Genomic DNA, 14,859 nt, shown 5'->3' on the forward strand with positions numbered 1-14,859 from the left:
CTCTCCTGCACATTTTAGTGTTTTCTCTGCACATATTTTAACTTCATGAAGTTCTTGTTAACCAGCTAAATAAGGTGAAGTAGAGCACAGCAGAGACAAAGCAGGCTTGGGATAGACCACTCTGAGTTCTGTTGCTAGCAGCTTTTAATGTTTGGGTGTTTTTTTTATCCAGGAGCCAATTTTCACTATTTAAATCCTTAACTTATCGTATGTTGGCAATGGCTGCATAGTTTGAAGAAGGGCAATGAATTATATTTCTCGTGATTTGTAATTTCTGGCTATTAACAGGCTTTGAATATGACATGAGCACATTAATGAACTAAAACTGATCGAAAGTGGTCTTGCTAACGAATGTTGGCTAGTACAATGGTCTCTTTCTGACAGACACAGAGAGACAGGCTGAACAAGAGAGACAGGCTACCAAAACTAGTCCTCTACTGCAGATGTCTGCAGAGAGAGAGAGAGAGAGAGAGAGAGACTGCCACCAAAGTTACATCATTAGCAGAACACAAAGAGGCAGACAGACAGACAGATCCCCCCCCCCCCCCCATATAATCAATTACATATGCATTATTTATCCTTGCATTCCTACTACAGCAAACATTTCGCTGTACAAATCATTATCCATTATGACAGGCATTTTGTGGTGGTGGGTTCAATCAAGGAGACATCCACCAACATGTGTGAAGCCAGAGAAGGACCAGGCAGGTAGAGAAGAACAGAGCCAGGTAGAGAAGAACAGAGAATGGCTCACAAGGTAAGATTGAATCTCACTCAGGTCTTTACTGGACCAGGAAGGGCCCATTGAATACTGAAGCTTACATATATCATAAGGCCATAATGGCCTGTGCTCAGTACTTACACTGTAAATGATAAAAAAAAATTAAATTATTATATAAAGCTGATTTGCTAAAATATTTCTTTGTCACTTGAGCTGATTTGTATTTCTCAAATCAGGCCTGATGAGCTATGTAGGTGTGTTAGGCCCTATTATTTAAAGGATGGCATATTTCCTTATTCAACTCTCATTAAAGTCACCAATTAACTTCCACCTCATTTTTGCAGTTTTGGCAAAATCCCCAAATGTTTTTTATGGTCAGGAGACCCTGAGAAATCCTGGATTTTCAACAGAATGGTCTTTATGAAAACTCCTTGATTGTGCTGCAAGTTCAACAACAAAGTGTAGTGGTTCCCTTTAATTACCAGTGAGGTAATGCTGATAATGAACACGAGATTACAGCAGTCAGGCAGAGAGCCTGCAGTTTTTATTGAACACATTTTAATTTTCCATGAATGTCATGATGGACAGACAAACCCTGAAAATGACAAATGCACAAACAGAAGTACACAAAAACACAAGTGTGAACACATACAGCCACATGCACACACACAAAGTCAAACACACACACACACACACGCGTACATACACTTGCACTCCGCCTTCCTTCAAGTCATTCATTCATTCAAGTGATGATTCAAGTATTAGATAATTCTGTAGTGACTACTCAATAATTTTCCCCTTTCTCTGAAACAAAAAGAAATATTAAAAGAAATATTCATCAGTTCATCAAAATGCATGAAATACACAGTAGAAAAACCAAGGCATTCTTCTGGTTTTGAGAGTACAGTTCATTTTGGTCCAGTTTCCAGTGCTGCCGATAGCCAGATCTTTTTTGAAGAAGTCCCTCAAAGAAAAGGATTCATCCCAGGCCCACATCCAGTGACATCATAATAATGAACCCAAAGATACAGGTCCAGGAAGCCAGCTTACCATTTCCACTGCAGAGGAAAACACACAATGACACACTGATCAGGGACCAGACCTCACAAAAATCAGACATCTCCAGACACATCGGTACTCAATGTTTCACATTATATTTTTGTGCCAACCCTCTCCCCTACCCAAATGCTTTTCCTTCTCTTGACAAACCACCCTCATTTGCAGCTCAGTGTTCCCTGACAGCATCATTTCTTCAAACAAGTTCAGAGAGACATTGAAAAGCATGCAGGATGATAGATGTGACATGAGGCCAGAGGGCTGCACAATACATTATTTCAATTATCACGATACTGTTATCCATGTGGAGATCTTTCACCTCACTTGGGCTTCAGGTACAATATCATCGACCACGACATAAACCATGGCCCCTGCAGCAAAAGCCAGTGCGTAGGGCAGCAACGGCTCGGCCAGCACCACAGCAACGCCACCTAGCAAGCCAGCTAGAGGCTCCACCATCCCACTTAGCTGCCCATACCTGAGAGAAGGGATGCCATATTTTAACACACACACAACAGAAGAGGGGATTTTTTTCTCATAGTTTTTGTCTTCAGTTAAAAGCAAATCAGCCACGATGACATTTTTCTTTGGAAATGGATCATCAGTACCTGGACTTCTAAACTTTTACAGTACACAGCACATACCAACGTACCTCTACTGTGCATCTGCACAGTGGAATAAATTGCAAAAAAATCTAAAGTTACTATACTGTTTACTAGGAGAATTTGGTAACAGCCAAAGAATTCACAAGAAAAAGATACAGACCATATGGAAAATTTTATTTACAAGGCTCCCTATATAAATTAATTTAGCTAGCAGCAGACAAGATCAATTCTTGCTGTTAATTGTTTTTGGACATAGTGTGGATAAAACCATGCTGGGACATAAGGGTCATACAGGAAGTAAGTGTGTGTGTGTGTGTGTGTGTGTGTGTGTGTGTGTGTGTGTGTGTGCGTGCGTGCGTGCGTAAACAGTACACACTCACCAAAAGGCTCTCCATGTGGACATTCCAGAGCCACACAGTGGCAGACTCACTGCTAGGCCCTCTGGGAAATTCTGGATGCCTATGCCTATGGCCAGGTTCCTGAAACACAGCAGTATCTATGTCTCATCCCACAAACCACAACCAGAATACAGTTGTTCAGTGTGGATCTGGCCCATTTGACATGCCCCTTGTGAAACATGGTGAGAAGTGAACACGCCAACCTGCCGCCTTGGTGAAAATACAAAGGACATAAGCTGTAACCTGCCTAAATGTTCTGCAGTGCCTTTCATGGACAGAAACCTTTGAAAATTCTGTTCACACATAATCAGTGACATTTTTCAGCAATAATAGTTTTCCAAAATCAATTAATTTGCCCATAAACCTAGCAAAGTTTAACATATGCTTTTTACCACTGCTGTAGTCCCTGCATCTTGACTTCTTCTCATTTTTTACTTTAGGAAAACCCATAAGAGGAGCAGCCAAAGCATCAGCTGTGCACGCTGTCAGAGAACCTACACCCAGACCTTCGCTCAACCTACGCCCAAGGCCTTCATCCAACCTATGCCCAGGTCTTCATCCTACCTACGCCCAGACCTACACCCAACCTACACCCAGGCCTTCAGCAATGGTGTGAGCATGAGGCCAGCCTACGCAGGACCAGACAACTGGTCTGGCCCACGCTTCCCAGCATCCCTCTGCAAGAACCCTCCGGAATCCCCTCAACCCACACCACCCCTTCCCATCTCCAGAGCCACTAGCAAATGGCTGAACAGGAAAAGTTGCTCTGTTTTGAGAAGGCCCTGTCCTCTCTCCACCTTGTCTGCTCTCGTGTTCAGCTCCCTGGCTCACAGTCAAGATCCTGCCGGTGGGGCAGGAGGATTAACGGTGGTTAGTCACGGAAAGTCCTGCAGCAGGCACAGCCTGTGGGAATGACTGGAGCAGAAGAGAGAGAGGAGAGGAAGGGAGGGACAGATGAAGGAGAAGGGAGGGCAGAGAAAGTGTAGCTGGAGTCTGCCATTAGGGCAAGAAGTTGATTTATGAGAAAGAAATGTGCTTGGCAGAGTAAGGTGCCAAAGTCGACTGTGTTGGATGAGAATTCACTCTTCTAAGTCAGTGCTTGTTCACATAGGACATGTAGAAGTTGATGTGGGATTTTTGAGAGAAAGAAATAAAGTTGTCAGCCATGTCTTTAATTGGGACCATTAATAGGCCCTTTTAATGTTTCACATGACTGCTTCAGCCAAAAATCTCTGAAAGCATAACCCACGTGATGTTACTTGGAATAGCATAGTAATGCTTGCATCTACCGAAATAGTCTTTGTTTGTTGCATTTTGAAAGAGAGATAAAGAGAGAGAAAGAAAGAGAGATAGAGCCAGAAAGAGTGCTGGGTAAGATGCTTTTTGGCATGAAATAAACTCATTTTCCCAGCTCCAGAGTTGACAGCTGGGTTGAAGCCATGAGAATTGTCCTAGGCACGACAGAGCCCCTGACTGTTTTATACACACCTGTTCTTGTACATGTACATGCATCTGCTCTGTCTGCATTCACTCTTCTCGACCAGATATTTGGAAGTCATGGAGGTTAAAAGATGTCCACCTGCTGGCCTCTCTGTTAGTGGCCAGACAAACTAAAGCAACTCCAAGTTACTGTAAATCCAAAAGAACGAGCAGCTATTCTCAGCACCATGTGTGGTGGGGGGGTTGGGTGGTCTGCAGTGTGCTTCATTTGGATCTGTTCAATTTAATTGTATGTGGTGGACCAGCAGTTACTTCTGATTTTAAGATAAATTTTCAGCTTTTAGGGTAAATCACAAATGAGAAAAAGATGAGATTTTATGAGTGTGTGGTGTGTTAGCAAATGTGTAGAAAGGTAAGTAAAGGTCTATGGGCACTGAGGAGGGTGGTTGTGTTATTAAGTGCATTAAAGAGTGTTTTAAAAACATTAGCAATGGAACTCTTCCAGTTTTTATTGAAACGGCTTGAAAAAGCTTTCATTGATAGAGCAACAGTAGTTCCAGTGTCCTACCATAGAGCTCCTCTCTGGACACAAAGGAGCTATTGCTGCCCCTCTATCTACTCAGACACACACACACACGCATACACACATGCATGCACACACAATGGGGGTCAGCCCTGAAAGGGCATCTGTTCTTTGGGGAGACCCAGCAATCCAGAGGCACTGGGGGAAGTACCACAAACCAACCAGCATCCCTCTCCACAGGCCCTCCCTTGAGTCAACCGGACACCACACTCTGAACAAGACCCATTCCACCCACATAGAATGTCTGTACAGTGGCTGCATTTGCAACCCTATCAATCCAAGTGATCAAGTCTTATGTGTTGATTATAATAACAAATTGAACCCTAGATGTCTGAATCAAAAGAACAGAACCAGACAAAACATGGGTGGGGTGAGGAAGTGAGAGTCTCAGCAGTGAGGGTCCGGGTGAGGGTGTGAGGGTCTCAGCAGTAAGGGTCTGGGTGGGGATGTGAGGGTCTCAGCAGTGAGGGTCTGGGTGAGGGTGTGAGGGTCTCAGCAGGAGTTGATATTCCTTTCCATACTGTCAAATTGTGGAACATGCATATGAGGGACCACTAAGGAAAGAACTCTAGCCTTAATACTCGATTTTCTTTCAGGTTGAGATTTGGATGCTTTTTCAAGATTTACTTTCCAAAACCTAAATTAATATTTTAAACTGAAATATTTGTTTTAGGCCCCTGACCTATGTTTTATTTTATATTAGACACTGTAATTTTTTGTTTTATTTTTCTATTTACTTGTGGTGTTTTGTTAATTAAGCAATTGTTCTGAACGGTGTTTCAAATCCACTAAATTTGAAAACCACCACTGTGAGATTATTACATTTTGCCTGACAAAAACAGGAAAATAAAAAGGGAGAGAGAGAAAGAGAGAAACAGTGGGAAAAGAAAGAGAAAAGCACGTAGTTTTCATGTGTATTGGCTCTCGCCAACAGACAGGACCAGCTGAGTTAAAAGACAAAGAAAGCAGACAGAAAGGCATGAACAGATGACTTTTCTCATACTAGTGAAGCCCAATACTCGCCTTAAAGTCTTGGAAAAGAAGAGTGACTGCAAAGGAAAGGGTATGACAGGACAGCCACGGGGGAAAGAAAAAGAATGTGTGTGAGAGAGAAAAGAAAGAGAACAGGGACTTTATGTTCTTGGAGATTTCTGCACAGTGCCATCTTTCCATATCTTATATTGTGTGATCTCCTGGCGAGCAGATTGGTACATTCAGTCCAACTCATCTCTTGCTCCCTTTACAGCCTGATGTAGCTTTGCTGTGTGCTATGCACTGTAAGCGCATCAGACGCAAACCCAAAGATGTATGGAGCGTTTTTTTCACCACAAAAGGCACTTTGTGTCAGCAAAAAATAAGGAACCTGACTGAAACACATCCTGCCGGTGGCAGCAGGAACTGAAATGTAACAAAAAAACAGCCTTTCAAACCTGAGGTAGCTCTGCTAAGGCATAGCAGATAGTAGCAATATAGAAGATGTTCTTGTTAGAGTATATTAAGAAGTAGAAGGCATCAAAGGCTGGTGTGTGTGTGTGTGTGTGTGTGTGTGTGTGTGTGAGGGAGAGAGAGAAATACACACACAGACACATGTGCACACACACAAAAGGAAAAAAATCTACCTAACTCACTAGAACACAAACACCCTACTTTATTTATTTATGACACATTTATTTTTCCATTTGCATCACAGAGTTTAATCTTGGGGTGTGTTCAGACCTATAGTTCATTTCCCTTCGTCCAGACTAAACAACAAAATTGTTCATTGTAACATTTTAATCTTGGTTTGATTAGCGTTCATACTTATAAATTTACAATCAAACCAAAGTAAATTTTAAAAAGTGACGTATGACAGATGTATGATACAGTCTATGGGCTTAATGCCCTTATCAGGGTTGTGTATACCTGGCAGTATTTTTACCACCTGGAAACACAGTAAGAGGTAGTAAAATAGATAAAGTAGTCCAAACAGCTCCAGACATTCATGCTCTGCACATCCTAAAGAAGAGAAGACAACGCACACTTCCGATGTCTGTACCAAACTGTAATGGAAAACATTTTTTGTTTTCAATGCACTCTGTTCTGTCGTCGCATGTTTAGTGTCACATCTTGTAACACCACGCCCTGTGTTTGGTTCGTTTGGTTCATATTGTGTTCATACTTCAAACGAACAGCACCAGAATTTAGAATTTAGAAATGGACTGAGTCCCACCTGCTTAGGGGGTCTATTTGGTGTGCTTCAGAGTTCGAAAGAAAGCGTTCACATTTACTCTAATCAATTGCACTAACAGCAATTGTATCAGGGATAGTTTTAAATGACCCAGCCTTAATTTTCTTTTCAAAAACTATATAATAGTCATTTTTTTGTTCTTATTATTGTTATATATTTATTTTATTGTTATTCTTCAATACTTCTATACTGTGTAAACCAAGCTTTGGCAATATAAATGCACTATTAATTTGTCGGGCCAATAAAGCACCCTGAATTGAGTGAGAAAGAGAGTGTGGGGGGGATTACAGAGTGATTTCCTACATGTTCTTTTCTGCCTTCTGTCTTCAAATGCCACAACAAAATAAACTATAAAGCATAATATGAAACATCAGGCTTTTTTCTGTCGTTGCATAATATATATCGTCATATCACATACCCCTAGGCCCATCAATAATGAAATGCAGGCCTATTCCTGACTGAGTTTCTGAGTGCAGTGAGTGTGACATCTGAGTGAAACAATGAATAGGATCTATAACCTAAAGCCATTCAGCTAACATTCCTTCAATGGATAATACTGCTCTTATGCTTCAGCCACTCTCATAAAGATGTAACTTGCATTTGAGTGTGTTTGTACCTTTCTCAAAGAAATGTTAGGCAAATATGAAAGAAACAATGGATGAAAATAATAAAAGCACTCATTCCACAGTCGGTAACATTCTGAATTGAGTCACTGTTCTAACACCCAGAACTGCGAAACACTATGACACCACTGAGGTTTGGGTGTGCTAGAACACAGAGAAACAATGCATTACAGCACTATCAATGTGACAACAAAAGAGACAACCAATGAGGCAAAGAGACACAATAAAATCCTTGAAACATGCCCTCACTAACCCTCAAGAAATGAATGACTGAACGATATAAAATGGAACTACGCAAAACTATATTTGTTACTTCACTCTGTACTCAAAGAAGTGCATTTCAACACTTCAAATGAGCTTCTAACAGTGCTCAATTAACAGTGCAGTGCAGCCATGACTGTAGCTTGGCAGCATGAATGCTCGGACTGCTTTACTGTTACTGTTTCTGAGGCTGTGGAGTACAGGAAGGCTTTAAATGTTGTTTCAGCTGAGCCTACCACTCTACGCTCCCTCTACGGCAGAACGCTTTTCAAGAACTCTGTCACGATGTCATTTCCCATCTCATGTTTGGTGTGTTGCTGAAAGACACCTGTGACACTTAACGGAGCTCGGACTTTGTCCAACTTCAACGGTCTGCAGAGAAACCCAAATGTCAGGAGCTAAAAGGTATGCTTAAGTCCCTAATGGCTTTCAGCTCTCCAACACGATGATGAGGTTATTATATTTGCTGCTGACGCAGGCATCAACCGTAACTCTTGACGCCTAGGTTCTGAAAGCTCAGTTCTAGTGAGAACCATGTGCTTTGTGTCTTCAAACATTCCACACATAAGAGCAAGGGGAGCACTAAAAATATATATAACACACTGCTTTGAAGAGTTCCAAAGCATCTGGTTTTAACAGTCTACTTGAGTGTGTGTGGGTATAAGGGAATGTGAAGTCTGCCTTTGAATGTGAGTAAGGAGAGGGTGAGTGAGAGAAAGAGACACACACACACACACACACACAGACACACACACAAAGACAGAGAATGAGACAAAGACAATGTGTGCGTGCGTGCGTGTGTGTGTGTGTTGAGAGAGAGAGAGAGAGAGATGCAGTGGTTTTACTTTGGAAACAAGCAGTCTTTTGTTTTTGTGAGATGGGCTGGCCCTTACTGCCTTCGGATGGGAAGAGAGTTAAGGAAGAAAAAGAAGAGCGAGATGAGCGGGAAAAAGGAGAAGACGACAAAAGCTTCAGTGGGAAACCATAAGCAATTCAACACATGCTGTCACTTCATGGGACACAAAACTAGCATTGATGAGCATGAGGCAGGCTAACTCTTTATACAGGAATATCCAAATGTTAGCATGTGGGTCCCAATGCCCTGCTGCTAGTGACATGGCATATGTACTGTCAGTCTCCAGGAAAGTGGAGGCTTGTCCTGAGAATTAGAGTCATCCACTCCTTCCATCCTTTTCACTGTCCATGTGTGACAGGTTTTAAGACACACAGCCACGGCGTCTTGCACCATAACGATTGTGATTTGTGCACACACAACTCACGTTCCCCGATGTGTGTTCTATGTTTTTACTCTTGCTTAATTTGACTTAAGCAGAAGAATACTTGTGGTCTTGCACACGCACACACAGACACAAACATACACACACACAGCACACACACACACACACCATCATGTCTCCTGTATATATCTGTGTATGTGCTTATACAGTGACATCTGTTGCATCCATAAGTCCTTCAGAGAGAGTGAGAGGGGAGATCTCAGCAAACATTTGCTCAGATGAGGGTGACCATCCCCATTTCACTCAGAGAGCCGGTCCGTCTGGCTCTGTGCGGCATCCTCTCTTGGCTGCAGACGATCCTGGCTCATGATCGTGACACACGGCTGCTGTTAGGGCTAACGTCTTCTGTCCATCACCCAGAATTCACCCCCACCCCCGCCACTAACCACACTCCCATCCTCCCTTTCACATATGACGCACGCCTACTTGAAAGTCAACATGTCTGTCAGTTCAAACAAAGGCATTACTCCAGCTCTTTGGACCTGGGCCAGAAGACATGCAATGCAGCTTTTGGCCACCGGGGGTCAGCATCACACAGCAGCATATGCAGACAGAGCTGTAAGTGCACAACAAAGGACATGTTCTGTGTGTGCCAGTTGTAACCATTTCAATCTAATTAATAGCTGTTGATTGGAGTTTTCTCCTCTGGTGCACATCACACACTTATTACTGAATGGTTTGTTGCCAGTGTTTTGAGGCTAACCCATGGATATGGATAACTAATGCAATATTACGTGAGTCATGATCCACTAAGCAGAAAAAAAAATTAGAGAAAACAGACAGAGGGAAAAAAAAGAAGAGAAGACAACTTCCATATCTTCAGTATGATTGGCAAGCCTTTAACTTTGTACTGGAGAGGCCGAATGCATTATTTATATTGCACAGATATAGAGGCCTTTGCTGTCTATCATGGATTCTGTTTTACACATAGGAAAAGCAATCTTAGATTGATCAAGTTATATACAGCCAGAATACATCTCAGATGCATCAGATCAAAAGTGACTGCAAGCTCCACAGAGACCCATCTGTGTACCCCAACACGCCCCCACCCCCATCCGTCTCATCTCTGGGCAAATAATCGGTTGCTTTTCTCTCATCATGCTAAATTGAATTGCATGCTTTTGCTATTGTCAGATGCATTTAACGCTGCCCCTGTTGTTTTTTCCATAGCTGGAGCCCAAGCCATGCACCCTCTTGGGGAGAAAGCAGGGGGAACTGAGTGAAGGTGGGGAAGTGAAGGTTGGGGGGACGAGGTCAGGGAAGACTTGCCTGGCACTCTCGAAAGTGGCCGACGAGGTCTTCCCAGCAGCTCCGAAGCCAACACCCACAGCGAGGCCCTCTGAAAGAGAACACACACAAACATATACAATACATTTACATTCATGGCATTTAGAAGTCACTCTTATGCAGAGTGACTAAACTGGTGTTCTTGAATTCCTTTTAAGCAAGCATCAGTTTTAAACATGAAACAAGACTACAGGAAGACAGTGAAGTAAATGGAGAATACACACACACACACACACACACACACACACACACACACACACACACACACCATAGTGTCTTCCACTGCTTACATTAATATTTCAAATAAACTTATGAGGAATGTCATTGTTGTCAAAGAGAGAGAAATGAGAGTGTGAGGATATGCAGTAGAATACAACAATAAAAAGATGAACATTTTATCACTTTTTCACAGAGCCTGGAGTGGTGTGAGTGTTCCCAGCAAGGAACCTGGACCTCAGACACCATTTCATCTTGAAAATAAACCTGCCAGCACTGAGAACAAGGAATTGACATGATATGATCCAAAATTTAACTCCAAATCCACCTGTGTATTCGCAACATATTGAACAGAACTCACTAAATGAGTTAACACAGTCCCCTGTAGAGGACATTGAAATAAATCCAACTCTAGTCCTAGAAAATGCTAATTGAGCTCCAGTAAATCTTCTTTATTTATAGGTAATCCAGAGGCAGGAATACCCTGTATGCAATGCAGGGGTCACTAAAACCTCTGTCTTTTCGCTCTGTAAAAAGACTTCTGTGTCACTGTTATAAGTACAGCACGTGTGAGTTCCCCCAAGGAGGATCAAAAGGTCCTGCAGAAGCATAGATCAGAAGAAACAGCCAGTGTCTACAAGGAGAACTGGAAAACCACAGATCTTATAAAGCTAAAAAAAAATACAATATATCTGTGAGAAAAAAACAACAAAAAAAACATTAACCAAATTTATGCTCCAAAAAATTCAATCTAATTCATAGTATGGATAAAGTCTTATTTACTAAACAGTAAAGTTTAAGCAGTAAAGAAAAGTATGTTTAGTTACCAGTGGAATTTAATTTACTGGCCATAACCTCAATCAAATGTGGTCTTTTCTGCAGTAAGGCAGTTTTTCTGTTCACATACATTTACAACATGCCTACGTTGAATAGCCTGTTTCATTCTCCACCGTTTCAGTGGGAATTTAGTTAGCACTTTGACTTTGCAGAATTCTTGTCACCTGTTGAAGACATGATGTCACTGATTTTTTTTTTTATGTGTAAATGACCATTGCCATTTTCATGACCCAGTCCGTTTTGACCTATGGACCACAAACGAATGCCCGGACATTCTGCTATAGTCTCCTGATCCAACTCAAAATTCATTGATCTCTCAATAACCTTAAGAGTAACTTGAAGACATGAAGTCCCCAATGCAGCAAAGCAACCCTTATACATTAAACTCCCTCCACCAGGTTTTATAGATGGAAATACATTTTGGTATGCAGCATTTTGTTCCCTGCAATTCTAATGCTTTGTATTTTCCTTTGAATTTTGGTCTCAACTGTCCACAGAATGTTGTTCATGGTGCAGTGGAACATCTTCAGGCATTTGAACAAACTTTAGACATGCAGCAATATTTGTTTTGTTCGGGTTTTTCTTAGAATGGATTCATAAACATGGGAATTACCCAGTACGAGAGCCGCTTAACAGTGAGCCCAGGGTTGGATGTCCCTTCTACAGCACGCCCTGGCACTGACCTGTGTAGGGCACTCCTACTGAGTGTGGCAATTCTCAATGTTGATGCACATATGGGACCGATAATGTCTCCCTTTACGCCCTGAGATGTTGCTCTAGCATCTTGTTTCGAATAACTAATATTAAAATGATCTTTGCTCTCTTTAAGGACGATGCTGTGCGAGTCCAAACTGCATGTTGCGGAACTCCTCTGGGATGTGGATGATGACTAGAGTGGCCTTTCACCTTGAGAATGGAGAAAGTCATACAGTGATTTCACAAGACAAACGCAGTGACTGCTGAAGGCCCTCAGACGCTTTGCTTGTCCCTTCGCAACATCAGAACCCATTCCTAGGAGGGAGGAGACTGAATAAGGTAAGCCTATCAAGCTAGATAGCTGGAATAAGTCTTAGGCTCATATCTCAGATAATAAAGGATTTCATTCATATTTAAGAAATTAATTTAGTGGAGGGAAGGATCTGGCCAATCGTCTGGCCTCTATGTGGGCAATCACACTGAAGCTTCATGAGAAGAATGTTAAGGAGGCGTTTGATAAGTCATCACAACAAGTACCTCTCTCTCTCACCCTCTCTCTCACAAAAACAAACTGCTGAGGCTTACAGAAGTTTACGGGCAGGCTGGAGTAATGGCAGGCACAGAACTCTAGAAGTTCTATGCAGGCGTATGCAGACACATGTATGCATGCACACACACACACACACACACACACACACACACACACACACACACACACACGGACACACACACACGGACACAGACACACTCCTCCGAGGTATACTTCATAGCACTGTTTTGTTTTGAAACATGTCTGTGTACACTAGTATGTGTGGGGTTATTTTTTCTCTTCAAACTGGATTAGATGAACAGGGGAAAATAAAACAAAAATGCATAAAGCAATTATAAATCAATTAATCATAATAAACAGAAATAGGAGCTCTTCACACTTTCATAGTTCTACCAGAAGACAAACATTTCTATTTATAAATATATATATATATATAAATAGCAGCTGTCACGGTTAGTTGGCCGGCTAGCAGGAGGGACACGCCCACTCCTGCTAGGGATCACACCCCTTACCTGCCCCGCTCACAATCGCCAGAGTACTGATTGAACTCACCTGTTCATAATCATGATCTGCTTATTTAAACCCATAGATCCCAAGAGATGGGGCTGCACGTTAGAGGACCTCAGATGCCAGTCTTGTCTGATAACTGCGCTCACTCAAAGAGACCTACTGTTTTTGAGTTTTGTTTAAATGTTATCATCGCTAGATACCGATGGATAATAAAGAGCACTTTGCTGCAACCCTGCCTCTCGCTTCTTCTGTGCAGCCACCTGGAAGCGAGATGAGCATCCCTGACTGGGATCAACTGCTAGCTAACCAGAAGGTGGCAATGCAGCAGCAGAAGCAGGAGATGGGGGAGTTACACTTGCTTGTCATGCACCTCGGGCAGGTTGTCAATCGCCTGGCTACGAGTCCTGAAGTTCAAGAGGTTTTATTGTCATTTCAGCTATATACAAGTACACAACAAAAGCGAGACAATGTTCCTCCAGGACCATGGTGCAACATAAAAACAACAGTGCAACAGACAACATGCTACACAAGTGCAAACAGTCCAGTATAGTGCAAAATGTCATTAAATAAACATTAAATAAAAAATAATAAATACAGGACAGGACAAATACAAAATACAAAATGAGTAGACAGTGCAATTTAGTACAGTACACAGTACTGGGCATATGTAAAGCAAGTTGTGCATAGCAATCAGTGACATGCTACCCTGAACATAGGAGTCACCGGTAGCAGCCAGAACAGTTCAGAGTACAGTGCTGGTTTAGTACAGTACTCTAGCAGCAAGTAGGATAATGTGCAAGACTGCAACAGGAGTGCATAGTTTATTTGTGTGAGGTTTGACTTCAGCACTAGTCCGATGCAAAACAATGTGTGAGTGTGTGTATAGATATGTATGTATGTATGTATGTATGTATGTACGTACGTGTGTGTGTGATGTGTGTGACTGTCTATAAGCATGTATAGAAGTGCCCATTTTGGAATCTGAATTGGAATTGGAGTTAGCCAGGAGTCTAATGGCTTCTGGGAAGAAGCTGTTGCACAGTCTGGAGGTGCAGGACTGGATGCTGCGGTACCTTCTTCCAGATGGCAAAAGGGCGAACAGTTCATGTGAGGGGTGTGTGGGGTCTTTCACAATGTTGGTGGCTTTCCGGATGCAGCGTGTTATGTAGATGTTCGTGATGGAGGGAAATAAAACCCAATGATCTTCTCAGCTGTTCTCACTATTCTTTGGAGGGTCTTGCGGTCAAAGGCGGTGCAGTTCCCAAACCAGGTAATGATGCAGCTGCTCAGGATGCTCTCTACAGTACCTCTGTAGAAGGTAGTGAGGATGGGTGATGGGAGATGGGCTTCCCTCAGCTTCCGAAGGAAGTAAAGACGTTGCTGGGCTCTCTTGGTGATGGAACTGGTGTTCAGAGTCCAGGTGAGGTTCTCCGCTATGTGAACACCAAGGAACTTGATGTTCTTGACGATCTACACTGAGGAGCCGTTGATGGCAAGCGGGGAGTGATCTCGCCTTGCTCTCATGAAGTCAACAACCATTTATTTTGTCTT

The 14,859-nt window shown here is 42.4% G+C and overlaps 1 protein-coding gene across 4 annotated transcripts in view; it reads right to left on the minus strand.

The window, feature by feature from the left end:
• Window positions 1-1,243: 1,243 nt before the first annotated feature.
• Window positions 1,244-14,859, minus strand: part of slc39a11 (solute carrier family 39, member 11) — an 86,977-nt gene continuing 73,361 nt past the window's right edge. For all 4 annotated transcript variants that reach the window (XM_027005079.3, XM_027005078.3, XM_027005076.3 and 1 more), the window contains 4 exons: window positions 10,482-10,551; window positions 2,763-2,861; window positions 2,097-2,255; window positions 1,244-1,779 (listed from right to left, as the gene is read on the minus strand). In XM_027005079.3, the coding sequence (XP_026860880.1) occupies window positions 1,701-1,779; window positions 2,097-2,255; window positions 2,763-2,861; window positions 10,482-10,551 (407 nt within the window). In that variant the 3' untranslated portion in view covers window positions 1,244-1,700. The remainder of the gene's footprint in view (window positions 1,780-2,096; window positions 2,256-2,762; window positions 2,862-10,481; window positions 10,552-14,859) is intronic.

The sequence above is a fragment of the Electrophorus electricus genome, chromosome 15 (genome assembly GCF_041902795.1).
Source record: "Electrophorus electricus isolate QZ-2024a chromosome 15, ASM4190279v1, whole genome shotgun sequence".
Classification (NCBI taxonomy): domain Eukaryota; kingdom Metazoa; phylum Chordata; class Actinopteri; order Gymnotiformes; family Gymnotidae; genus Electrophorus; species Electrophorus electricus.